Source organism: Lepus europaeus, chromosome 15, assembly GCF_033115175.1.
Source record: "Lepus europaeus isolate LE1 chromosome 15, mLepTim1.pri, whole genome shotgun sequence".
Classification (NCBI taxonomy): domain Eukaryota; kingdom Metazoa; phylum Chordata; class Mammalia; order Lagomorpha; family Leporidae; genus Lepus; species Lepus europaeus.
In genome coordinates, this window is record NC_084841.1 from 93,736,189 (window position 1) to 93,763,633 (window position 27,445).

A 27,445-nucleotide genomic window follows, 5' to 3' on the forward strand; every position below is an offset into this window, starting at 1 on the left:
TGTCAGGTGCCTGCGCTGTGCTGGCATGGTCTGAACACCTGTGTCCCGTGTGTCATTCGTGTGTCAGGTGCCTGCGCTGTGCTGGACATGGTCTGAACACCTGTGTCCCGTGTGTCAGGTGCCTGCGCTGTGCTGGCATGGTCTGAACACCTGTGTCCCGTGTGTCAGTCGTGTGTCAGGTGCCTGCGCTGTACTGGACATGGTCTGAATACCTGTGTCCTGTGTGTCAGGTGCCTGCGCTGTGCTGGCATGGTCTGAACACCTGTGTCCCGTGTGTCAGTCGTGTGTCAGGTGCCTGCGCTGTGCTGGACATGGTCTGAATACCTGTGTCCTGTGTGTCAGGTGCCTGCGCTGTGCTGGCATGGTCTGAACACCTGTGTCCTGTGTGTCAGGTGCCTGCACTGTGCTGGACATGGTCTGAACACCTGTGTCCCGTGTGTCAGGTGCCTGCACTGTGCTGGACATGGTCTGAACACCTGTGTCCCGTGTGTCAGTCGTGTGTCAGGTGCCTGCGCTGTGCTGGACATGGTCTGAACACCTGTGTCCCGTGTGTCAGTCGTGTGTCAGGTGCCTGCACTGTGCTGGCATGGTCTGAACACCTGTGTCCCGTGTGTCAGTGTGTTCAATCTCACAGTAGTCCTGCATTCTTATCACATTTATGTAAGATCAAGAAGATGGAAATTTTTCTAAAATCTCCTAGCAAATTGGTAGCACAATGTGACATGTGTGTTCATTGAGCCTTGACCTTCATTATAAATATAAATGGACAGCTTGAGATGACCACATTTTAAGATGTGTGTGTTTACAAAGAACTGTTGAGTATAGAAAATACACATTTTTTTTTTTTTTGACAGGCAGAGTGGACAGTAGAGGGGAGACAGAGAGAAAGGTCTTCCTTTTTGCCGTTGGTTCACCCTCCAATGGCCGCCGCGGTAGGCGCGCTGCGGCCGGCGCACCGCGCCGTTCCGATGGCAGGAGCCAGGTGCTTCTCCTGGTCTCCCATGGGGTGCAGGGCCCAAGAACTTGGGCCATCCTCCACTGCACTCCCTGGCCACAGCAGAGAGCTGGCCTGAAAGAGGGGCAACCGGGATAGGATCGGTGCCCCGACCGGGACTAGAACTCGGTGTGCTGGCGCTGCAAGGCGGAGGATTAGCCTGTTAAGCCACAGCACCGGCTGAAAATACACATTTTTAAAGCACTTATGTGATATGCAAAAAACAGAGAAACTGTGAAGGGTCTTCAAAAAGTTCATCAAAAAATATGCGTTTTGAATAAAACTATGCATGGATTTTTAAAAGTTTGGTAACAAAGTAGACTTGAACTGTTCCGTGACCCTTTTGAAGTTCACTCAGAGAGGCGGACATCAAGGTAAAGAAGAAGTGTTAGAAAGGAGGGAAGCAGTGACGCTCAGGGCTCTCCTGAGTTACAGAAGAATGCTGTGTACAGTTCTACACCAGTAAATTGGAATATTAATGAAATTAATGGTGCTTCATGGAGAAGCAGATAAGAAGTAAAAGTGGTTAGATTATGTCAGACTTACAAAGAGAGATCATCTTTGTATTATTTAAACTCTTAAAACAAGGGACAAAGGAGCTTGCCACCTGCTGTTCTGTAGGGCCAGCAGCACCTGGTCTCATACCCAGAGTGACCACGGACGTTCATGTATTTGACTGTGAACTCGGGTACCTGAGCCACTCGTTGCCCGTTCCCACGTGAAGGGTTAGCGTCCTACACCAGAGAAGCAGAGCTGTATTTCACATCATGGTGGAACTCGAGCTGGTACCCAAAGTGCGAAGTAAAAGCAGTTAGCACTGTAAATCCTAGAGACAAAACTAGAATTTTTATTCAGTATAGTTGTCAGTCCCAAAAAATCTTAGAATTGACAGAAACCCTGTTTTTTAAACTACAGAGTTTAGAGGAGAGGTGTACACTTATTTATGTAAGGGGAAAACACCTGGAACTTTCCTAAAGGCCATTAAAGAAGATAAAAAGAATTAGAAATAAAAGGAGAAGAAATATACTAAGTTTCTAAATGGTAAACCATCTTCTACGGCCTTCCCAGGCACATTAGCAGGGAGCTGGATCAAAAGTGGAGCATCTGGGACTCATGGGATGCTGGCGTCACAGGCAGTGGCTGAACTCACTGAGCCTCAGCACCAGCCCCATACAGTTCATAAGTTAAAAATTCTGTACTGCTCTGAGTCACGTGGTGAAAATCTCCCCCATCTCACTTCCTCCCACCTGGGAAGTGCATGACCCCTTTACCTAGCATATCCAAGACAGGGAGCTGCGCATCGTTAGTTCAGGAGTGGGGACGTCCAGCCCACGGACCCTACAAGGCCCATAAAGTCATTTGGTCTGGGACCTGAAATTCAGTAAGTCTATAGCAGGCTAATTTTTAAGTTGATAATTTTGTATGGCTCATAAATATCGAAATGGCCCTTGGCAGAAAGAAGGTTCCCCGCCCCGCACTAGTCACTCAGTAGCTGTCTCGTTAACAGGTCAGCTGCCGTGATCGCCGCATTGCAATGGTTATGTTCACGTGATCCTTATTTTTCTTCATCATGGCCCCAAAGCACAAGAGTAGTGAGCTCAGCAAGGAGACATCAGGGCATAAAATGTGGAAGGACAGGTGAACGCTGTCTGGTACTGTGTGGCAACGCTCCAGGGCGTCTAGGAGAAGCAGAGTGTGTACCGTGTGACAGCATCCACTGGATGTCCCAGGACGTACCCCTGCAGATGAGGAGCCAGTCCTGCAGTTAAACTAGCCCGCAAGGTGCGTGTCACTCTGCTTTCTCCATTGCTGTGACGACACTTGCTCATCACCTTTTGCCCTAAACGTAGCCTGCTGATTACCCGCCTGGACTGCGATGCCCCTTACAGGACTGGCCCCCTTCTCTTCTGCTGTGTGCCCACTTTAACCAGGGAAGGTCACTGCCCTTCAGAAATGTTGGGAAGCAGAAGATCTTTTTCTTTAAACAAACAAACAGACGTAGCTGAAGGTAGTGTGATACACATAATTTAGCACAGTTGTCTCCATCTTAAAGTCATACCTGTGTTAGTAACAGTATTTTAATTGGGGCTGGTGTTGTAGTGTAGCAAGTTAAGCAGCCACATGAAACACCTGCATTCCGTGTCTCATTGCTGGTTTGGGTCTTGACTGTTCTCCTGCTGATGCAGCTCCCTGCTAATGGCCTGGGAAAGCAGTGGAAGATGCCCAAGTGCATAGGGCCCTGCACCCACGTGGGAGACCTGGATGGAGTTCCTGGCACCTGGCTTTGGTCGGGCCCAGCCCCAGGAGTTGCAGGCATTTGGGGAGAAACCACCAAATGAAAGATAGCTCGCTCGCTCTCTACCTCCCTTCCTCCATCTCCCCTCCATCTCCCTCTGCCTTTAGAATAAATGAATCTTTAAAAATAAATAAGTAAAAAATATTAACTGCATTCTATATGTGTAAATTATTTAAATTATATGAGGGATCTGCAAAAAGTTCATGGAAAATAAATATTATGAAAGAAATCACATAAATTTCAAAATTGTTTTAAACCAAAATAAGCCTATCTTTTCATTGTATTGTTCCACAAGCTTTTTGTAGTATTCTCACACATTGATAAGTAGCATTTCTTACCAAATGGTACTAAAGCAAACATGAGTACTAAAGCAAGCACAGAACTTAAAAAGAAGTAAGGAGAGGCCAGCGCTGTGGCACAGTGGGTTAAAGCCTTGGCCTGAAGAGCCATCATCCCATATGGGCGCCGGTTCTAGTCCTGGCTGCTCCACTTCCAATCCAGCTCTCTGCTGTGGCCTGGGAAAGCAGTAGAAGATGGCCCAAGTCCTTGGGCCCCTGCACCCACTTGGGAGACCTGGAAGAAGCTCCTGGCTCCTGGCTTTGGATCGGCGCAGCTCCAGCCATTGCAGCCATCTGGGGAGTAAACCAGCCGATGGAAGACCTGTCTCTCTCTCTCTCTCTCTCTCTCTCTCTCTCTCTCTCTCTCCCTCTCCCTCTCCCTCTCCCTCTCCCTCTCTCTCTCCCTCCCCCCCCTTCTCTCTGTAACTCTGTCTTTCAAATAATAAAATAAATCTTTTAAAAAAAGAAAGAAGGAGAAAGTTATATAAAATCAGTGGGGTGGTTTTCCTGTCTCTCCACAGATTGCCTTGTGCCTCCCACTTTGGAGAATTGTGATTTGAAGCTGAAATTTTACATTTATGCTGAATTACTTAGAGATTCTGTAGACAGTGTGTGTATGTGTGTACCCCCATCTACCCCTTCCTCAGCCTGGATGTCTTTCTCCTGGCGTACCCCAGCCTCCTGCTCCGTCAGGCATTGTCTCTCTTTGCCCCTCTGAACCTCGAGGCTCCTCTCTGCCCTGGCGCTCCACCTGGTCTCCTGCTGCAGCCCGGCTCTCCTCACTCTGCTGGCTCCTGGGCCGTTTCTCGGGACCTTACTCTGTCGGCTGCTCACGCTTCGCTGGCTGTGTCACCTCAGCCCAGAAACATGCTCTGGTTTCTCTAAGCCCTCCTCTGCCTCTCAGAACTTTGCTCCTCTGAGTTCGTTCGTTCTTTCTTTCTTTCTTTCTTTCTTTCTTTCTTTCTTTCTTTCTTTCTTCTTTTTCTTCCTCTTCCTCTTCTTCCTCCTCCTCCTCCTCCTCCCTCCTCCTCTTCCTCCTCTTCCTCCTCTTCCTCCTCCTCCTCCTCCTCCTCCTCCTCCTCCTCCCTCCTCCTCTTCCTCCTCTTCCTCCTCTTCCTCCTCCTCCTCCTCCTCCTCCTCTTCCTCCTCTTCCTCCTCTTCTTCTTTTCTTCTTTTTTTTTTTTCTTTTAATTTGACAGAGTTAGACAGTGAGAGAGACAGAGAGAAAGGTCTTCCTTCCGTTGGTTCACTCCCCAAATGGCCGCTACGCCGGCGCTGCGCCTATCCAAAACCAGGAGCCAGACACTTCCTCCTGGTCTCCCATGGGGTGCAGGGCCCAAGCACTTGGGCCGTCCTCCACTGCCTTCCCGGGCCACAGCAGAGAGCTGGCCTGGAAGAGGAGCAGCTGGTGCCCATATGGATGCCAGCGCCGCAGGCAGAGGATTAACCAAGTGAGCCACAGTGCCGGCCCCTTAGTTTTCCTTCTTCCTTCTTCCTGCTCACTCCAGTTTGCACAGCCTTGCTCAGGGCCACAGTCACATTTGCTGGCCTTCTTCCTCACATAGCTCACCTCCCTGCAGGATGTGCACACATCTCTTCTCTCTGACCTCTGACCTCTTTCCCAGTCTCTTCAAGTTGCTCTTCCATTTCTACATAAATGCAGGTATTCCCCTCATGTGTGCACTGCTTCCTTCTCCATGTCTGCTCTTTCCTGTATGATCTCTGCTTGAATGGCTTCAGCTCTTCCTGGGTGGTTCTTAGAATGTAACCCACGTGTACTGCCCTGACCTCTCCTCACTCTTGATTTCTGGTTAACTCGGTGGTACAGTTACAGCTAGATCTTTTTTTTTAATTTATTTATTTGATGGATTTTCCATTCGGTGGTTCACTCCACCAGTGGCCACAAGGGTCAGGGGTGGGCCAGGTCGAAGCCAGGAGCCAGGAGCTTCATCCAGGTCTCCCACGTGGATACAGGGGCCCACGCACTGGGGCCATCTTCTGCTGCTTTCCTAGGCCATAGCAGGCAAATGAATTGGATGGGAAGTGGAGGAGCCGGGACTTGAACTGGTGCCCATATGGGATGTCAGCATTGTAGGTGGCGGCTTTACCCACCGCACCACAATGCCAGCCCCTGAAGGTAGATTATTTTATGTCCAAGTTCAAAAGCTTCTGTTCAGTGTTGTTAACTACCCGGTGGTTCACAAGAGAAGAGTTCAAAATCTCTTTTTCCAGCTTGTCACCAGGTCTGTGTTTTCCAACATTTGTGTATCCATAAAGCATCCCGTCTTGCAGTTCTCGGTACCACCCGTTCCAGGGAAACATCCTGGTGGGGGAAGACACAGATTCAGGGATCAGATACTCCCGGGTTCAAATGCGGGTGCTGCTCCTTCCTTTGAGTTTCCTCGGCCACGTTGTTGCCTTTCTCTTCATTTCTCTCATCGGTAAATCTGGAACAGACGCCTCCTCTCAGGACTGTCGCTAGGATTTACTTACAGTGAACGCTGAAAGCCGCAGCCTCAACTACTAACTGATCTGTCGCCAGTGTCTAAAACAAACGGAGTAATTCACTGTCCTTTATTGGAAGTCTCTAGTAGTTTCCCATTGTAATGTCGTTGTCTTAGTTGTATGATAACTACGACGCATGCATATCATGACACTGGAGAGAGTGGAAGGAGGCACTAGTCTCGCCAGGGTACCAGGACACAGCCAGAAACGGGGGCTATCCAAGGAGAACGGGGGTAAGACCTGGAATACCCCACTCTCCTCTCGGGGACAAACACTTCTCCCTCCCTCCTGCAGACCACAGCAGTCCTGGCTCCCAGGGACCCTGGTGCTTCCCACAGGTCTCCAGGGCCACACTAACTGCTTCACTTTAAGTGTGGTTTCTTTCTGTCCCCCCAGACTTGTAGGCCAGTCTCGCTTGGCCTTTCATCCCAAGATACTCACACAGTACGTCGGATCAGGCTTGTATTCGGTAAATGTTTACTGAGTTAGTAAGTTGTATTTATTGCTGTGCTTCGGACAATCCATATGTTTGTAAGAATACAATTTATGATAGCACTGAATAAAAGTAGATGTTATTTCCTCACATTATTTTTCCCTACCCTACCCCTCCATAAACACAGGCGTTTCAGTGCCTGTTGGGTCTTACCCACACTTGCCGTTCCCACCTTCCATCCAGTCTTGGGATCCGTTTTGGGCATCGGAGTCAAGGCCCCTCTGTGGCACTTGGAGGAAAGCTTTTGCTCCTGTAAACAGAATCAAATGTGGTTGGCTGGGTTCTTCCACGTCGCTTTCCCTCTGCAGCTAGAATCTCAGAGTGCCTGCAGCGAGAGAGGAGCCGGCCTCCTGGGAGGGCACAGTGGGAGGGTGGGGGAGCTGGGCCCACCGCCTCCTCCTCAGCAGCTTGTGTTCTCAACAGTACACACCCTTTCTGACTGCCGGCCTGTCTACCTGACTTCAGATTCTAACTTAAAAAAAAGTTAATGCAGTTTTATAATATCCGCTGATCACTATTAGAAAATAAAGGGTTTTATAAGAAAAGCAAGTTTTTGTCTGTTTCTGGGGAGTAGTGGTCTTTCTGCTTACTGCTTGTGGAATTCGTAGTGGAAGATTAGTGTCTGATCAGAAAGTGAGTTGGAAGTGTGTTGTTGCAGAGATTAAAAATAAGGAAGGAAGCAAGAGGGAGAGTGATCAAGAGGGAGGAGGGTGGGCAGGATCATTATGTCCTTGAAACTGTATTTATAAAATATGTGAAATCATTCCTTTATAAATAAAATTTTAAAAGAAAAAAAGAAAGGCAAGTTTACAGATGTTTCTTATTATTACTATACATTATCTAAACAGTATCATCTTCCCATTGTATTCTTTATTAAAAATGAATCGAATGCTTCTTCAAAAGCGTCTTGACCTTGTGGTTAAAGGACTTCGTCTTTTACACATTTAGGTATGGGAGATGAAACTGCTCGTCTGTAAGCGGCTAGAAGGTTCCTCTGGTGGGTGTGCTCACAGCCCTCGCCACGGAGGTTTTTAAAAGCATAATTTATTGTAACCGTGTAGTTTGGTTTAAGAAAAAATGATTGGCATAATAGATGTATTTCTCTACAGATCAGTTGTTTTAAGTTTTTCCAAGCCTAATTTTAGCTGTGATATTTAAGCCAAGGCAAGCCTATACATTATATACTGGCATGTGTTTTTGATTGCAATCTTTCACTGCATCCTGTTAAGAAGAATGTTTGTTTATTAAGCATTTAATCAGCTTTGATCGTTTTTTCCTTAGTACCAAAGATGACTGCTTCAGTGTTAATATTCAGCCACCTGTTGGAGAACTGCTTTTACCTGTGGCCATGTCAGAGAAAGATTTTAAGAAAGAACAAGGTGAGAAATTACTCCAATCTAGAGGCTGGTTTTTCTGACTGGTCTCTTAAGATAAACCACCATCCATACACTAACAGTTACCAGTGCACAGTCTCCTGGTTTTGTTCATGCTGTACACTTAGAGAACAGCTTTGAAAGTATGTTTGTGTTCTTGCCATACCTGAAAGTTGATTAATCTGTCTTTAAAATAATAAACTGGCTCTTAGCACTCAGTTCTGATTGTGGTTTTGACACCTGAGTACTGATGTGGTCTGTAGCAGTGAGGATGCCAGGCCTCGGGAACTGACCAGTGTCCCCCCCACTCCAGGTTGGTAGTTCTGTGGTTTCATTCTAGAGCTCTTTCTCATGTATCCCTGCACACTTTGGAATGCCTTCCCCTTCAAGATAAAAGTCCTCACTGCAGGAGCCCCTTCTGCATTAAAGAAAGGCACGTGTCAGAGTGTCCGCTGCATCTTGAAGTGCAGGTCTAAAAGCAGTGTTGATATCCTCGCACACAACTGAGCCCGGTAAACTAAGGGGCTGTTTTTGTGCAGGAATGAGGGGGAATAACACTGACTGTGTGTGTGTGAAGGAGAGCATTGACAAAACCAGGGCATATTTGCTTAGTCAGCAGTTTTAAAAACTTTATGTGATTCTGGGGTATTTTTTTTGTCTGGAGGGTGTTATCAAAGACCTCTTTTTGGTGCCACTAAATCCTATCTGTCAAGCTTCCAGAGAGTCCTTGGCACATAACGATGCCCATACCACACTCAGGAGAGGGGCGTGCTTGCTAGCACTTGGTTATCAGAGTGCCAGAGAGTGTTTTGACCCCCAGCCTCTGCGATCCACAGTGTCAAAAAGACCTGTTGGAGAAGAATCCCCGAAGAAAATCTCATGCCAGACTATGAGTTAATAGTGACCTTCTTCTTCTGGCCTTACTTAAGTGGTGAAAGAGTAACTAAGTCCATCTCTGCATGTGCTTTTCTCAGAAGTTGATTATTGCTATAGAAGGAAAGTGCCTTTGTGGTCTTATTTTTACCTTGACAAACTGCACTGATTCTTGTATTTGCTGTTCTCACCCTTTGCTGGCTAAGGCCTGCCTCTCTGCTCCACACCTGCTCAGCAAGGCCAGGTGAGTGACCACGAGTGACTGGACGCGGCTTTAGCGCTCGTACTGTTAGACATAGTCTGTGTATCTAAAGCAGCCGATTATCCTGAGCCTTTCTCTCCTTCAGCCTTTGTTTAGAATACTTGATATTTCGATCAAATTTCTTGTGCTCTGCTGTGACTGAGGGGTTTTTCGCTGACCAGCCATACAGAACCGTGAGCGCACAAGAGGCGCACTTGGAGAATAGCGGCGGTCCCCCGTGGAGTTGTTGCCAAAATTCCTTTTTCTTCTGCCATTTTACTTCTATGGTTGTTGATTATTTGTCTGAATAAATCTGGCAGCTGTTTGCTGTGTTTAATAGAGCAGAAAGGCTACTCTGAATAAAGCTATTTGAAAATTTGTTTATATGAAGTATTTGTAAATCCTTGCAAGTCTCCTGGCGTTTCTGTATCATTCTCTCTGTCTTCCTGAATTCATTCCTTGATGTGGGACTTGATGCTGGCAAATGGACCGCAGTTTTAAAGAGTCTTTTCAGTAACATCTTTAGCTTTAGCTTTCAGCAGGTTTGTTAACAGAGGTCTCAGTTCTCAACTTTACACACGCACGTGTTTGAAAGTGCTCAGGACGGGCTCTGCTCACTTCTCAGAGGTCACCTGGAGGCGCACTAGCAGCAGACCTAAACCAGAACAAAAGTCTTTCTTTTTTCACATTTTATCAAATCTAGGAAGCATGAACATGTTGTTACTCACTAGCTTTAACCTGCTTTTCTGTTTTAAGTGAAATTAATTTACATAATTAATGCCTCATTTCACAGGATGTGTATTTTAAGATTTAGTGTGTACATTAGATGCATTAATTAGACTTTAAATGAAAAAATGATAAATAAGAAATAGGAATATGGTTCTGTTTTTGTTGCAGAGATTACGTAATTAAAATTACAGTATTAAAGGTGGTTATAACATTGTTGTATGTTAGCATTTCTTAAAACACAAACTTTTGTGCCCTGTGGATAGCCTGGTCCTGTGACTATTTCCCAGTTGCATTTGCGGTTCGGTGGCAGAGTGCTCGCTCCCAGGTTGGTGGCCAGAACGCTAAAGGAAAGCCTGTCTGCTCAGGATGCCTGTGCTGTCTGTACCCTGAGGCCAGGAGAAGCCTGGCTTCCTCACTGCTGAGCTCTGAGCCCTGCAGAGTCAGTTAACGGTCTAGCTATGAGACGGTTTCAGTACCATAAATAATGCGGGTCTCTTTTTACTTAAAACTTTTTATTTTGATTTCTTTATCGTTCATTTTAAGAGGCCTAAGCCAGTTACTTATTCCAAGCTGCTTCCTCTTACTCATTTTTTCCTGTGATTTAAACTGCAAATCTAAAACCTTGAAGAATCTTTGGGAACTTTATTTTCCCATTTTGTCTGTCTTGCATTTTGGCAGTTAATTATAGAGGATTAACCTATTCAATGCCTACACCAAAATTTAGATAAATTCTAACACAGCCACAAATTGTTTGAGAATTTTTAAATGTTCTGCCGGTCTCTGCCTGTGTTGTGTCTGGGCAGGCTATGAGGTGGTTTAAAGTCTTGTTTTTATTGCAGAAACTTTTAACAATGCTTTGGCATATTTTTCTTTCTTGTTAATTTGAAACTAGCTGATATATTTTCATTTAAAAATATCTGTGATTTAAGAAACCTAAAATGTTTGCTTAATTTTATTATGATTTATGCATCCATCTCATGGGTTCCTAGCTAGCAAGATGCTAATTCTTTAAATGGTCAGACATTTGCTGTTTTCTGGCCCTTAACTACCACAAGCAATCATATTTGATGCCCCTTAATTAGAGCACCTTTTTTTCTTCCCAGGTTCTTTTTCCACCTCAGCAATCGAGACAATACATTTGCTTACCATGCTGCTCTCCTAAGTGTTCTTTTGCATGTAAATTAATCTTGATTCAGTTTACACTGTCATGCTGAGTGGTACAAATTGCCTATAACAATAAAACAGCATGAGTTAAAAATAAAGGGGGGTGGGAAGGCACATTGAATGTGTGCCTCACTTGATAGGATGTTACTTTGCTTTATGCCAATACATTAGCTGACGATAATGAATCTTCTGTTCTGAAAAGCATGGTTTAGTTGATTTTTTTAATTTTACTTCAATGGAGCAGTACCTTGTCTTTTATAGAACAAGTTAGACAAACCATTAATGACAAGAGTGTTAAGGTTAAATATGAAGCAATGCATTCAGTTCTCTGAGTGCTATCCATCTTTCCATTTACAGGAGCTTGACAAAAGTACTGGCTTTGTACAACATTTCCTTTAATTACCTGCTGCGGGAAGCAGGCTTTTAACATAAACATAGTGGCATTCATTTGTTCAGCAGTTGCTCTTCGGTAGCGCTTAATGGAGAAGGTTTAAACCCTAAATGAGTACACACGTCTCTCAGCAGTGTTCCGTCAGCACGTAAAAGCAGTGTCTGACTGCTTGTGTAGTTTTTAAAGCTTCTGCCTAATATTGAAGTTAAACGCTGTAAGACAGAACATGATGTTCCCGCAGTTGGAAAGTGGTTAGTGAGAACTGCCCCTTGTTAGAAGCCGGGTAGCTTGGTTTTGCATCTGAGGGCAAAAATCTTTTTACAGTGTTAGGCTTTTGTACCTTCGTATTGTTCATTGTAAGGATTTTTTTTTTTAACATAACGTTGCATTTGCAATAAACAAATTAATGAAATGTATAAGCCTGAAGGTGTATGGTATTTTGAAAACATGAAATCAGATTTTACCATTTTCATAAACTGTTCACATAACAGATGTCTCACAAGCACACTGTTTTTGGTAGATAATATTAGGTGCTCATGGTTCCTATCACAGCTCCAAGTAGATGCTACGTATCGTAATTATTTTGATTTTTTTTAACCCTGGTACTAAATGCACATATTTGTTCCAAGCATTTGTCCAGTACTTATTTTGTTCACTGTACATTTTTACCTGAAATTATTATATTTATAAGCACATCTTAATTCTGGATGGTTTTGTTCTTGATTTTGCTCGACTTTTGTTCAAAACATTATTTGAAATGCCTTTAAGGTTTTCCATTCACAGTCACTTTTTTTCCCCTTTGTTTTCAAACTTTTTTACTTCAGAAGTTTCAGTTAGTGTGTCTGCAGGCCGCTGCAGTCATTCACTGGGCGACACTGTTGCTAGGACTAGCTTAGGCACCTGTGTGTGTTCTAGAACCACATCACTGTCCAGAGCCTGAGGTGCCTGGCCTGCACACTGGGCCATGCATTAGGTAACGCCGCTGCTCGATCCAGAGTCACTTTGGTCTGTTCTCCTGCAGCATTCGGCCGGGAGAGGTTATTGAATGCATAGGAAAAAAATAATGATTGTCTGTGTGCATGAGTGGATAAATCTTATGAAGTAAAAGCTGTTCAACTGTTCTTCATAGTTTGTGTAGCCCAGATGAGTATATTTTAAAGGGGCTAGAGCTGAAATTCCACCTTTGTGAATCTAAACTTTCATCCTCTAGTACTTAATATTGGATTTCTTAAATCTTGCTTTCTTTACGGAATTTTTATACATTTTTTTACACTATGAGGATTTTTTAAAATCTTTGAGTAGTTACAGTTTAATTTTATAATTAGTTTGTAACTTTAACTGTAAAGTGGTATTTGGTTGTAACCGGTTTTAAAATTTGGCTGTGAACTCAAAGCTGTCGGCGCTCTTCCTAAAGAAGTGAGTGAGACAGGCCTTGCTTTCCTTCTGCAGGCATGCTCACAGGGATGAATGAAACCTCTGCTCTGATCGTCGCCACACCCCAGAATTTCACTCCCTCTGTGATTCTTCAGAAGGTTGTGAATGTCGCCAATGTAGGTGCGGTTCCTTCTGGCCAAGACCATCTGCACAGGTAGGTTCGCTAACACAAGGCATATGTAGAAGTCAAGAATTTCCGGTTCATTGTTCTCTCTGGAAATAGTACGCTCTAAATACAAGTGCACCTCTCCCTTGTCTGGTAGGGCTATTTGGTTGACAGTTTGGGTTAAAGCCCTCTCCCCCCATTTCATGGCATCTTTATGGTGGTTGTTCTGGTGTGGCCGTTCATGAGAGATGCGCAGCACAGCCGCATTGTACGGTAGTTTAGTAATTTGCCGAGATACCTTTCATGAGATGGTTGAGAACTTACCTCGTGTCACCAGGTTCCATGGATTTCTGAGACGAGCGGTCTCATAAAGCAGTGACATTGGACTTTGCGGCTGGAAAGGGGGAACGCTGGGTGCTTGCCCAGGTTATCTTGGGACGGCAGTCCTCAGGTGATAAGCAAGATGGTGCTGAGCGTGCCTTGGGGTCTCAGCTTAGGGCTGTCACTACCACCAAGCACCTGAAGCTTGAGATCCAAGTCATCTGTCCTGAAAGACAGCAGAAAATGTGATTAATATGTTTGCCAGTGGCTTTAAATGAAAGTGAAGACAAAAATAATTACTCCCTACTCCAAGGTGTGCCGCTGCTGCGCAGTGCTCTGAGAGCAGAAGCACTCGTCACAAACCATCACATGGCGTATTTCTGCCTTGAAATTACCTACATGCCGCAGTTACCCTTTCCTGTGCAATTGTTAATTATAGAAAATAAATTTAGAATCAAAGGGAAGGTCTTCAGACCTTTAAAAAAAAATTTTTTTTTTCAGTTAGCACAAAAGCAGGACAGGTTCCGTATTAAAAAGAGCTAAAGGTGACAAGGGTTTTCAGCCATCACTGGGCTTGATAATGTTGGGCCAGTTACAGCTGTCTCCTTATGGGCTTCAGACTGGGAAATGGGGGGTTGAGATGCCACGCGTCTGGGAGGACACGGGGCATGGCATCGGAGAGCTGCTCTGCCGGCCGTTGTGACAGTGCTGGTGGAATTCTTCCTAGGATTTCAGACAGAGAGGAGGTTCCTTAAGTCAGTTTCTCAAAAGGTCTTTTCCCTTCATTTCTTAGTTTATGACAGACTTTGTTTTTCTCAAATAGATGGCCATAAAACAACAACATGGATGTGAGGTCGTCATGTCTGACAGTCCATGTTCATTAGAAAAAGTGAATAGAGACCTTTTCAGTGAAAATAAGTGCTTCGTTTCTGAGTTTTCCTCTGTTAATTTTTTTCTGCTTTAAATCCCAATTTTTACTTTCTTGGGTGTGGTTTTTCTTTTTATCTGTGAGTACCTTTAAATTACTAAACTACCGAAATGTAGTGTGTCAACCTAACTTATAGCATAATCAGAATGAAACTATACCTGTTCAAGATGCCTGTGGTATCTGTACCCTGCAGTATTGTCTTCGTGAGTTCTTGTATATTGTACAAAAAGACATAAGGTAACCCTTGCTTATGTTAGAGCTTCTAGTTTACTTTTTGTTTTGTGAGTGGGCTTTTGCTCTTAATTTTCCTAAGGGCAACAGCAGACTTGCACGTTTCAGGAAAAAAGATCAACTTCTCAAAGGCAGCTAACGTGACAGCTGTCTTCCCTTGGGAAACGGGCTGAGAAAAGATGCCCAGCACCGTGGGGTATTCTGGTAAGGCACAGTTTGCCTTGAATTTGCCTTTCCAATTGATTTAGATTAAAATTCCAGGCAATTCATTCTCCATGCTGGAACCAGGGAGATACACAAGTAGGAACTATTTTTATAGTTGCCTGTGGGAGACAGAGGCCACACGCAAACTCACGCTGAATGTTCATGCTCTTCCTGTCAGCAGCAGCTGAGGGAGGCACCAGGCCACTGCAGTGTACAGAGCGGGTGACACACCTGTGACACTCAGGTACAGAGCGGGTGACACACCTGTGATGCTCAGGTACAGAGCACGTGACACACCTGTGACGCTCAGGTACACAGCGGGTGACACACCTGTGATACTCAGATACAGAGCGGGCCACACACCTGTCATGCTCGGGAACAGAGCGGGTGACACACCTGTGATACTCGAGTACAGAGCTGGTAACACACCTGTGATACTCAGGTACAGAGCGCGTGACACACCTGTGATGCTCAGGTACAGAGCGCGTGACACCTGTGATGCTCGGGTACAGAGCGGGTGACACACCTGTCATGCTCGGGTACAGAATGGGCCACACACCTGTGATACTCAGATACAGAGCGGGCCACACACCTGTCATGCTCGGGTACAGAGCGGGCCACACACCTGTGATACTCAGGTACAGAGCGGGCCACACACCTGTCATGCTTGGGTACAGAGTGGACCACACATCTGTGATACTCAGGTACAGAGTGGGCCACACACCTGTCATACTCAGGTACAGAGCAGGTGACACAGCTGTGATACTCGGGTACAGAGGTGACACACCTGTGACACTCGGGTACAGAGCGGGTGACACACCTGTGATACTTGGGTATAGAGCGGGTGACACACCTGTGATACTTGGGTATAGAGCGGGCCACACACCTGTGATGCTGCCTCTCAAGTCTCACCATATTTAACTGAACATATTTTACATTTGCTTTCACAGCTAATATATGGCTGTAGTCATGTTTTAAATTTCAGAAAACTTAGGTAATAAAGATTTAAAGTTGCTTGTATTTTACACATACAAACTGACACACATTCTGCCAATCTTGTATGCTCACAGCAATTAAAACAAAAATAAAAACTAATGCTAAAATATGTACCATTTAAAATAAAATAGCAAATATTGTTCACCTTAGAATAATAAACAGTTTACCGTTTCATTGAGATGCGTTGGTGTCTTTAACTGCAGTCAGGTCTGTTACTCTGTGGGGTTAATGAGTTTCCCTATGGCTGAGTATGTAGTACTAGTTAGTGACGAAAGCTGCTCTCGCCGTGAGATTCCTGATGCCTCCCTTAGTTCTCCCTGGAGAGCTGCTCTTACGCGTTTTTGAGGGATAGGGTCAAAGCCACACTGCTGTTGGCTTTGAGTAAAGGTTGTCAGTTTGGAATTTTTTTAAACTTTGATTATTGGTATTTTAAAAGGTTAACATTTTCGGTGTGATAAATTGCTCTTGACTAGCCTATATTCTATGTCATTTTTCAGGATCTTTTCTTAGAGGAATTTTAGTAAGTACTAGTATATTGAAAGTGTTTAATGAATGAAGTTACTATTGCATGGTTTAAACTAATTTAGTCATGTTACTTTTTTTTTTTCAAGATTTATTTATTTATTTGAATGTAGGAGAGAGAAGGAGAAGCAGAGAGAGGGAGGGAGGGAGGGAGAGAGAGAGAGAGAGAGAGAGACTTCTACAGGTTCACTCCCCAATTGGCTGCAACGGCCAGAGCTGTGCTGGTCTGAAGCCAGGAGCCAGGAGCTTCTTTTGGGTCTCCCATATGGGTGCAGGGGCCCAAGGACTTGGGCCATCTTCTACTGCTTTCCCAGGCCATAGCAGAGAGCTGGATAGGAAGTAGAGCAGCCGGGACTCGAACCAGCGCCCATATGGGATCCTGGTGCTGCAGGTGGTGGCTTTACCCGCTGTGCCACAGTGCCGGCAAGCCCCCACATTACTTTTCAAAATTTGAGTATCTTTACCTTAAATATCAAGTAAAGAAATACTTAATACAAGAATTGTCTAACAAAAAGTGAACTTCAGTTAATATGCAGAAATATGTAGTAGTATAAAGCAGAAATTTTAATTTAGCATGTAATAGAAAATGGTACCTGAAACATCAGCAGAAAATGTTCCCTATTAAGAAAAAATCAATTAAAGGAGTACAAGTTTTATAGAATGTATTTCAAATCCAGGAACATTTCCTGTGAAGTTACTACTTGAAGATCAATGGAGAAAGTGTACCTACTATTAGATTATGTGGTGTTGGGTTTTAATGTTCTAAATGAGTGACAGGCTCAGAGAGCCAAAGGACACAGGTTAAGTATCCTGACCTGGCACGCTTGGAACCAGAGGTGTTTGGGATTTTGGATTTTTTAAAAAAATGTTAGCATGTTTGCATATGTAGAATGAGGTATCTTGGGAGTGGGACCAAAGTCTAAAGACAAACTGTATTCATGGTTCATATGTACCTTGAACACAGCCTGAAGAGAATCGTATGCAGTATTTTTTAAATGGTCGTTTTTCTGTTCGATTATTATTTATAACCCCTGCCTGTATCCCCGCTGAACCAGGGTCTTTTCACGTGTGAACTCTATTCAGTGAGGCAGTCCTTGACTGTAACCCAGCGCTTTCCCAGGCCACAGCAGAGAGCGCCATCAGAAGTGGAGCAGCTGGGACTCGAACCAGTGCCCATGTGGGATGCCAGCACTGTAGGTGGCAGCTTTATGCGCTACGTCACAGCACTGGCCCCTAAAATATTTTTAATCTGTTGCCACAACTAGAAGTTCTAGACTGTTTTGTTTGTTTGTTTTTTACATTTTAAAGAAGACAAAAAATCTGACTTTCTTGGGGCAAGGCACCTGATGAGGACACTGGTCTTCCCCACACAGCAGCCCAGTGGTGCTGAGCCACAGCTGCCTCCACGCCTGTTGCATCATATCATCTCCCCAGTCAGCTTTCGTGCCATTTATTACCACCCTTGCAGTTTTTAAGTATTTTGCCAGAGGTACACCTCTTAAAAATTCAAAGGGGGCAGGCATTGTGCACAGAGAGCTAAGCTGATGTCTGCAGTGCTGGCATCCCAGATTGGAGCACTGGTTTGAGCCCCAACCACTCTGCAAGGCAGCAGAAGATGGCCCAAGTGCTTGGGCCCCAGCTACCACGTGGGAGACCTGGAAGAACTTTCCGGCTCCTGGCTTTAGCCTGACCTAACCCTCCCATTTGTGGCCATCTGGGGAGTGACCCAGTGGATAGAGGATCTCTTTCTGTCTGTCTGTCTGTCTGTCTCTCTCTCTCTCTGTGTAGTTCTGTCTTTCAAATAAATAATGTTTCTTTAAAAAGGTAATAGTAATTAATTAATACCAATAAAATATATATAAAGGACAAAACAGACAGCAGTGAACCAGCAGATGAATGGATTGGGGAAGGAAAGGTCAGGTTTTAATATGTTTTAAAGGAGATGGGATCAGGCACAAGTGTGGAATCTGGGTTCTTCTAGGGCCAGGAGGAATTTCTTGTGATCTCTGCGAGAAGTTACGTGTGGGTGATGAAGGAGGCTCATGCAGCAGGATAGAAACTGAGTTATTGGCCGGCGCTGTGGCTCACTTGGCTAATTCTCTGCTGCCTGTGGCGCCGGCACCCCAGGTTCTAGTCCCAGTTGGGACACCAGGTTCTGTTGCCCCTCTTCCAGGCCAGCTCTCTGCTGTGGCCCGGGAAGGCAGTGGAGGATGGCCCAAGTGCTTGGGCCCTGCACCCGCATAGGAGACCAGGAGAAGCACCTGGCTCCTGGCTTCAGATCAGCGCGGTGCGCCAGCCACAGCGTCCACTTGGGGGGTGAACCAACAGAAGGAAGACCTTTCTCTATATCTCTCTCTCTCGCTGTCTAACTCTGCCTGTCAAAAAAAAAAAAAAAAAGAAAAGAAACTGAGTTACGTTTGCTTTTGTTGCATTGCAGATCCTTTAGTGACAGTGCTGCTAGTGTTACAGCGACCAGAAGGCAGACAACTAAAAGCAGTAGCTCCAGAGTCTCTAAGGTTTTTCCATATACAAGGATCATGTGCAAGTTTATGTAATACTCAGATTCATGGAGCCCATGCATGCCCAAAAACTAAGCTTCAGTACATCTGGAATGTGACAGTGCCCCAGCACAGTGGTGCACGGGACTGAGTGACAGTCAGTACATGACAGTGCCCCCGCACGGTGGTACACAAGGACTGAGTGACAGTCAGTACATGACAGTGCCCCCGCACGGTGGTACACAAGGACTGAGTGACAGTCAGTACATGACAGTGCCCCAGCACGGTGGTACACAAGGACTGAGTGACAGTCAGTACATGACAGTGCCCCCGCACGGTGGTACACAAGGACTGAGTGACAGTCAGTACATGACAGTGCCCCAGCACGGTGGTACATGAGGATTGAGTGACTAACGTAACTGTGATCCAGCAGGATGGTGCACAGGAGTCGGAGCGGTAGTAACGTGTGTCACAGCACAGCAGGTAAAGCCACCTCCTGTGACACCACCATCCCGTATGGGTGCTGGTTTGTGTCCCGGCTGCTCCACTTCCGATCCAGCTCTCTGCTCGTGTACTGGGAAAGCAGTGGGAGATGGCTCAAGTGCTTGGGCCCCTGCCACTCATCAGGAGGCCTGGAAGAAGTTCCTGCCTTCTGGCTTCACATGGCCATTGCGGCCATCTAAGGAATGAGCCAGCATATGGAAGTGCTTTCTCTCTCTCTAACTCTGCCTTTCAAACAAAAATGAAAATAAATCTACAAAAAACAAAGGTAGTAACGTTCCAGCAAGTGTTCCAGCAATGAGGGTAGCACGGTGGTCCACAGGACCGGGAGTGACAGCAGTGCATCACAGTGGTGTCTGAACAGACTGTCTTAGACCACAAGTCAAAGTTTGTCTTTGAGCAGGATCAGCTGTTCCACATTTCAGCCCGTACTCGGGAATCCTGACAGATGTATGCAGCAATGTTGTCCCAGGAGTCGTCTCACTGCCTCCTCACGAACCGCAAACTGACCCTATAAAGGGATGTTGGGAGAGGAGAGGAGACTGGACCTCTGCTGGGTGTCTCCGCTTTTGCTTTGACTGTTAACTTACCTTCAGTACAGGTGCTTTCTTCCCGTGTGTCTTAATTAGCGCTTTGGGGTTTCTTTTACCCTGTTACTTTTTAACATGCATGTTTTGAATATATGTATAGTCTTAGAAGAATAAATGCTTCTACTATTGTTACTTAAGTCCTTAACTATTTGGAAAAATGTGGCACCATGCATGGAACAGTGTGTCCATGGCAACTGGGCACTTGGTTTTTTAGGTTACCAATACAAGTAAAGACTTTAAAGAACAAGTTGTTTATTTTCTTAAATTTATATTCATTTGTTTTCACTTCATTTGAAAGGCAGAGAGAGACAAATATCTTCCATCCACTGAGTCTCCCTGTATGCTTCCAGTAGCTGGGCTTGGCCAGACCACAGCCCGGGAGCCTGGAGCCCAGTCCAGGTCTCCCACGGGGCGGCAGGAACCCAGCACTGGAGCCCTCGCTGCTGCCTCCTCGGGTGCCCCTCAGCAGGAAGCCGGAAGCAGAGCAGAGCCGGGACTTGAACCTGGGCACTCTGACAGAGGACGTGGATGTCCCACGCAGTGTCATAGCCGCCATGACAGCCACCCGCCCCACGTGGTTTTGTTTCCGTGCCTTCAATTCCTCCAACCTTTCCTATTCACTAATAGAGAAAACAGGGGTGTCTATTTTTATATCTTGAAAGGTCTGCAGTATGTAACTTCCTCAGTATTTTCTAAGACCTTTGTGATGCATTTTCCTAGTGCTAGGGTTACAGACATGAATGGTGTAGTCACTTGGAGTCTCTAGTATTTCCCTTCCTTCTGTTCTTAGATTGATTAACTCCGGGGTTACTGTTTCTATTTGTTGGTTGTTTTCTTTCTTTTATCCGGGTAACTGCCGAGTCATTTTGCAGGATCATAATGGAAAGCCATTTGTACTTATCAAGTAACATGCAATGTCTTGGTGCCCTGATGCTGTAACCACTGATCCTACTGTCAGCCCACTTCATCCACCCTAAAACAAAATTTGGTATGAACAGAAATATCTTTAATATATTTATATGTTAACAGAAAGATGTCAGGGATTACTGGAAGGCCACGGATGTTAGGTTTAGTTCTTTTCTACAGTGTGGCAAAGTTTGAATCTGGAACTGGACTGAGCACTTGTGGAACCTGTGTTCTCCGAACAGAGCTGCAGCGCCGGTCGACAGCTGCCCAGTAGAGGGCAGCACTGTTTCTTTGTCCGCTTAGAGCGCTGCAGGCCCTGCGAGCAGCATTTCTGTGAAAAACAAATGTAGGCCTCAGATATTTTACATCGAAAACATAGCCGAGTGTTTCGTAAGCAGTCAGACTGCACAGCCGATTTTTTCTTCAAAGCATTCTGTATAAGTTGTATTTAATTTCACTATTTGTGAGGGTACATCTTAGAATGCAATAGCTTGACTAGTGGATATTAACTGTTTTCATATAAAAATGAAAGAAGGGTATTTTGATGGTTTTTTTTTCTGTGTTCAAAATTGTGTAAAGAATCATAATGGGGTAGGGACGTGTTTGTTTTACTATTTGGTTTTCTCTTCTTAACACCTATCTTATGTACCCCCACCAAATAAACCAGAAATGCTCTGAAAAAAATGGGATATTTTATGTTGTCTTTGAGGAAGTTCACAGATTATTTGAACGTCTCTTTGTAAAGACAGAGAATTCATCATTGACCTGAGAATGTGGTACATGTTTTTTATGCCATCTCTGAAGATTGGAAAGTAGGCCTCAGTTATGATGGTCACTTAGTTCTGGCTTTAAGGCTGCTATTTGTATGTTAGGGGAAATACTGTTGTTGGTCAATTTTGTAAAAATATGGGGAAGTACATTGCTTTTAAATTCTTGAAACTTGAATCGTGTATTTTTTCATCATTGATTCAGTAGTATAATAAGCTTAACTCTATCATCCTACAGTAAATAAAATAGAATTTTTTTACAACGTAACAAATTCTCTGCCAGTTTAAAATGTGCTATTATATCACCTCCAGATAATATAAGGATTTATAATCCTAAATCCTTTAGAAGATAACACTCCAAATCACCGTGCTTTGGTATTGATGTTTAGGGGCTTATTCAAACCAGTATTTCTTACATATAATGATTGTGCGACTTCATTACACATCTGTCAACTTTGGACTAATTATTTTTATACAGCTAGGGCAGGGCACTGCACCCTGTGATCGTCTTTCTCGCTAATAGGATTCTGTCTGCTTCAGCAGGCAGTAATTGAAGGCTTCATGTACAGAGCAGAAAAAAAAGTTTTAGCCTGAGTGGGCCATTGTCACAGCGCCTGGTAACCAGTAGAACAGAAAGCACAAGAAAATTGAGCTCAGAATAGAAAAACCAGAAAGCAGGAGACCGTCCCAGAGCAGCAGAATCATGTCTCCGCAGCCGCGTTGGTGTTGCGCGTCTGATTCTCCGCAAAGAATTCCGTGTTCATGACTGCCGTGGAGGCGGGTGCAGCCTCCCAGACAAACATGTTTAAAGTCATGTTGTGTTCTTAGCATTGTAATTGCTAGAACACTTGAGCTGTAGGATTCCTTTCCTTCTAACAAAATCTGTAGCCAGCTTCTCAGATCGAAAAAAGCATGGTTAGGCACGATGAGGGAGTGAATTTGTGTATTACGGATAACATATTTGTTCAGTTTTCTTGTTATTTGCCTGTTCTCATAATTCTGACGTGAGTTAAGGCAAAACAACTTTTTGAGAAGAATGAAACATTTTTTCGTTTAGCTTTAGCAACCTGCTTCTGTCTTTTTCTTAAATCTTAAGAATTCTTATAGGCCTCAAAGATTAAATATCAGTTGCTAGAGATAACAGACAAAAAGATATTAATAAGATGAAATGCAGATATATCCAAACAGATATACCTTCTCAGTTGGTGATTACAAACAACCAGTGCCTGGTGATAGAATGAAATGAAAAATTATGAAAAATACCTAGATGGTATCCTTTTAATGACCTGGAGCCCGCCGTACACAGGCAATACATCTTGAACTGTCATCCCACTTACTCGCTCTCATCTGTGGTGTGACTGCTTTCCGAGGTTGACTGGCGTCCTCGTAGTCGCTCCCTGTGTCACAGCTCCATTCAAAAAAGGTTCATATTGCTGGGGACTCTTGAGGGAATACAGGTTGCTGATATTTGAAGATTCTTAGGTCTTTAAAGATGGGAATTACAACAAGGACTCAATTCAAGATGCTTTGAATTGCATAATACAAAGTCAAGTACCCAGTTTTTGAAGGGGAAAATCGTCCTCCTTCAAGTAGGAACAATAGACTAGACACACATTAGATAGATGGGAAGACCCCGAAAAAAACGGCTGCTCAGAGTGCGTGTAAATCTACACTAACAGAGTGTGTGTGACCTCAAGTCTGAATGCTGGGCCTTGAGCCCCTGCTGGCCTGTGCACTCTGGGCAAGTGCATGAACTGCTCACGAGGCCTCAGTTTCCACATCACAGTGAGCTGCCTGAGGGAGCAGATGAAGCCAGGAAGTGAGAACCCACTGTCCGAGTGGTGTGAGTGCGAGGGTAAGTGCAGGCAGTCTTGGGTCAGCCATGAAGTTTAGGAGATAAGTGTTTGGCCAAGCTGACCTTACAGCCAGCGCTTTCTGAGTTCAGCAGCTAGCTGCTACTCTCCATCACCATCTTCTACATGTGTGTTGCGCCATAGCCTGTTGGGGAGTTGATGATTCGATTGGGGAGGGTGGGGTTTGCTTACCCTGGATCCAAACAAACTAGCATTATCATGCTGTGTTCCGATTAAACGCATCCTTCCTGGCCTGTGACATGAGAGTGTGGTAACAGCTGATCTGTTCTTCTGCTACAAAACACTGCTCCTACCATGGGTGCCCATTAGAACAGAGAGACCTGGTGAAAAGCAGTTGCTTGGATAGCAGCTAGCAGATTGTGTTGCCAGGGTGATGTGGTTAGCGGTTCCCACTGCAGCGCAAGCACTGCCTCTTTTCTGCGGAGTGCTGAGAATTTTGTCGTAATCGGATTTCAGAAACATGTACAAGGCATTCACTGTAATCCTGGTAAAGGTACTGACACCAGAATGGACATCTGTCTGTGCCCAGTTTGTATCATTGTAACATTGACTCCAAGTTTTAATAGAAAAGAGACAACATGGGCCTGAGATTCAAACCACAGTGCTTTTGTGTTGCTGTTCAGACATAATCTGCCTCTCTGTGGTCCCAAGGCACAAGTGTTAAGTAAATAAAGGGACTAATAGCATTATTGTTGACACAATTATAACCCTATCAGGAGTAGGCACCCCTGTTGAAATATCTGTTGAATGAGTTACTGGCAGGATAACCACATCTGTGGGGAAAGTTACATATATGAGTGGAGAGACAGAGTCTTTTGTGTCTTTTGGTGACATGGCTTAACAGAAATAATAGAAATAGCTTTGTCCTATGAAGCCAAAAAGCCTTAAAAATCCAGACAAAAGAAATGCAGACGCCTGGGAGGGGCGCTGGGAGAGGGTGGGAGTGGGAGCCGGCGGCCTCTGTGCCCCCTGCTCACCGAGCGGGGGTGCAGGTGCCCAGTCCCTGGCCTCGGGGTGTGCAACTGAGAAGCGGACGGATACGTACGTTAGAAGCCTTATAAAAACTTGCCTGGAAACACTCTGTGATTTATGTTCCTAAAAGGGCTGCTTAAAATTGCTCCTGTCAGGGGGAAAGCTGCTGGGGCAGACTTCTCGCAGGTCCCAGGAGTTTGGGGACAGCGTAGATAAATAACCGGAGGCTTCTGACATACTTCGTCAACAGCCCCTTCACGTTGGAAAACACCACTTGCAAGTGTTGACAGTATTTTCAATTTAGTTAAAGTAGTATATTTGTTTTGCTTTTCATGCATTATTCTGATCATTGTTCGAAAACTGCTTTTCATGATCCTGTTCAGGCCAAAAATGGCTGTTAGGGTTCCAAAAAATGAAACTAATACATTATGAGATCTTGGTGTCATTTGAAAAAAAAACTGAAAAAAGAAATTACTTTTCCTTTGAAGAGAATCTGCTTCCTGCTGAAGTGGCTAATATTTTAATTAAGTCAGGAGTGAAGTTTTTCTGAGTGCCTCCTGATAAACTCCCTCCTTTATGTTGATGGTAATTAAACAGGTCCCTGAGGACACGCGGGCTGTGTGCGCGGCCCACGCTAATCGTCAGACATGAGACACTGACCAGTTGGTTTGCTCTTGAACAGTCCGCGGCGTGCTGTCAGCACGGCAGGTTCATTTCTAGGTATTGTGAGCGGCGTCAGGGCTAACGGGGCGCCATTGTGGCTGAGATGTTGCGCAAATTGAGGCAGATGGCTCAGATTCAGACACGTGTCTCACAGAAAGGGGAAAGGGGACCGGCCCTGCAAAGTGGGGTCACAGCAGGTCACAGACCTGCTCCACACTTGTTAGTGTTTTCAAAAGCTCCTGTGCGCAACTTTGTTTTTCTCCAGTCATCCCTGCAGCCAGCCTCCCTCCCCCACACATGTGCGGGACATGCTGCATGTGGGAACGGAGGCCCCGAGGTCCCAGTCCTCTTCCTGCGGCCTCACGCAGAATGAATCAGCAGGATTGACAGCTCATTGTGCTCCAACGGCTCCTCAGTCAATTGCAGTGCTTAAAAGGCTAGTTTTGCTTTTAACTCCATGTAATTAGTGGGTTCTTCATGTCTTGGAATTTAGTGATAGAGCCGTAGACCTCAAATTACCTCTGTTATATTCTGAACATTCAAAAAAGAAAGAAACAGCAAAGTGTGAGGTGGCACTTGGCTGTCATGTGGTTTTGTTTCATGTCATCATTAACATTAGAGATTGAATTTGATTATTTTTACATGAGTGAATTCATGGAGACTTAGTAAGAATTTTATAATGTACATAAAATCATCTAACTTCTTGCATAATCATTTTTAGATATGAGGAATTAAATTTTCAAGCTCTTTGAGAAGGTGCCATTTCTTAACCTGTTTTTTAAAATAAAAATATAATGGCTTATTTTAAATGGGCCTGTGCATGGTAAGTATTCAGTATCAAATGAATGAATGATTTCCAAATGTATCAGAGTAGGGAGTTATTCCCATGCATCTCTTGTTCAAACTAATAAGTACCATAGACCTCCGTTTCCTGTTCTGTTTAAAGATGCGCTAAAATTGCCTGCTTTTGGCAAACATGGGCTGGGCAGTTTATTGATTTTTTTTTTCCAGAAGGACGCTTGGCTTTGGGTTTTTGGCAGTAGGGAGCCTGCACTAAATTATTCCATTTGAGAAAAACAGTTATTTCAGATCCATTTGAATGTATGCCATCTCCCCTCTTCTCCTCTCAGGATAAAAGGTCTCTGTCTCTCTCTAGGTTTGCAGCTAGGACTGTGCACAGTGGGTCACTGATGCTGGTCACAGTGGAGCTGAAGGAAGGCTCTACAGCCCAGCTCATCATCAACACCGAGAAGACTGTGATTGGCTCTGTGCTGCTGCGGGAGCTGAAGCCGGTCCTGTCCCAGGGGTGACTGCCTGCATCTGGACTTCAGAGGCTGGCACACAGCAGAAGTGCCTGGCGTCCACTGCTGCCACCTTTCATTTATGATAATAGCCCTTCCATCTGGCAGTGGGGGAGCGGGCCTCCGACATCTCGTCTCCTGCTGTAGGACGCTAGTGTGTATCCATCATGTATGCCGCTCTTTCCCTTCCGCTTTGCTAACCAAAGAACATAGATTTCACTGTCCCTTATCTCCGCTCTGGAGCCCATGTGGCGTTCTCTCTGTCCTGCTCCTCCTCTCGGCCTCTCCCTCCTCTTTCTCTTCGACGGTGATGGACGCGAATTGGATGTTTAAAGTTCACGGGGAACCATCTTCCCTTCAGCAGGAAGCAAACATTAGCAAAGGAAGGTCTCAGGGGCCGCGGCGGGGCATGTGAGGACGGCATCCCAAACCCTTGAGAATTAAATGCGAAAGCTCGGTCTTTGCAAAATTTTGTTCTTTTAATTGCCTTGTGTTGTAATTGGTTATTGATAACTATCATGAAATTATCTCTGAAGAATAAGATAAATAAAGGAGCATATGAGTAACACTTGCCTTTGCATCTTCAATGAGAAGAACTCCGTGATCCTGGAGTCCATATGCTGAGGTTTCTTTGTGCTCAAGTAAATATTTCGAGTGTGACATGACACACAGATGCAGTGAGGTTTAATTAGTGAAAGAAAACCCACTTTCCCCCCGGGTAAGTTTTCTAGTTGCGTTGTGGTGACGTCCCGGGGAAGGCACTGCTTCTCTCGCACACTTTCCAGCTGTAGCTAACGAGGCCGGCCACACCCGCTGCCTGGGTTCTGTGAGTCACTTTGCCTTCACAGATTTTGGGGACCGATTTTGAAGGCAGCCAACTGGTATATAGTTAACTGCAGACATTTTGAAAGCCAGGGAGTAACATTTTCCTCAGAGTGTTGGTTCTGTCTGCTGAGGTTGGTAAGGTGCTGTTCTAGCAGATGCTTGTGTGGTGAGCGGCTTGGATCAGCTGAGACTGCGTGCCCCTGGGTGACGGCGCACAGGCGCAGGCCGGCCACGCGCTGACCTAGGTGGGGACGCTGCACGCAGCTCCTGCTCTCCTGGAACTGAGCAGCGGCCTGCGTGGAGGGCCCGCAGCGCTGTGGGCCGCCCAGGAGGGCCCTGGGCCCAGCGGGCGCGGGGCGGGGGTGCTGCGCCCTCTGCCTCTGTCGCCGCGGGCTGTTGCATGTCCCTC

General features: G+C 45.2%; 1 protein-coding gene across 2 annotated transcripts in view; it reads left to right on the plus strand.

Moving 5' to 3' along the window:
* Nucleotides 1-26,779, plus strand: part of AP3B1 (adaptor related protein complex 3 subunit beta 1) — a 288,775-nt gene extending 261,996 nt beyond the window's left edge. For both annotated transcript variants that reach the window (XM_062212530.1, XM_062212531.1), the window contains exons 25-27: nt 7,908-8,005; nt 12,847-12,985; nt 26,067-26,779. In XM_062212530.1, coding sequence (XP_062068514.1) covers nt 7,908-8,005; nt 12,847-12,985; nt 26,067-26,220 — 391 coding nt within the window. In that variant the 3' untranslated portion in view covers nt 26,221-26,779. The remainder of the gene's footprint in view (nt 1-7,907; nt 8,006-12,846; nt 12,986-26,066) is intronic.
* Nucleotides 26,780-27,445: the final 666 nt, after the last annotated feature.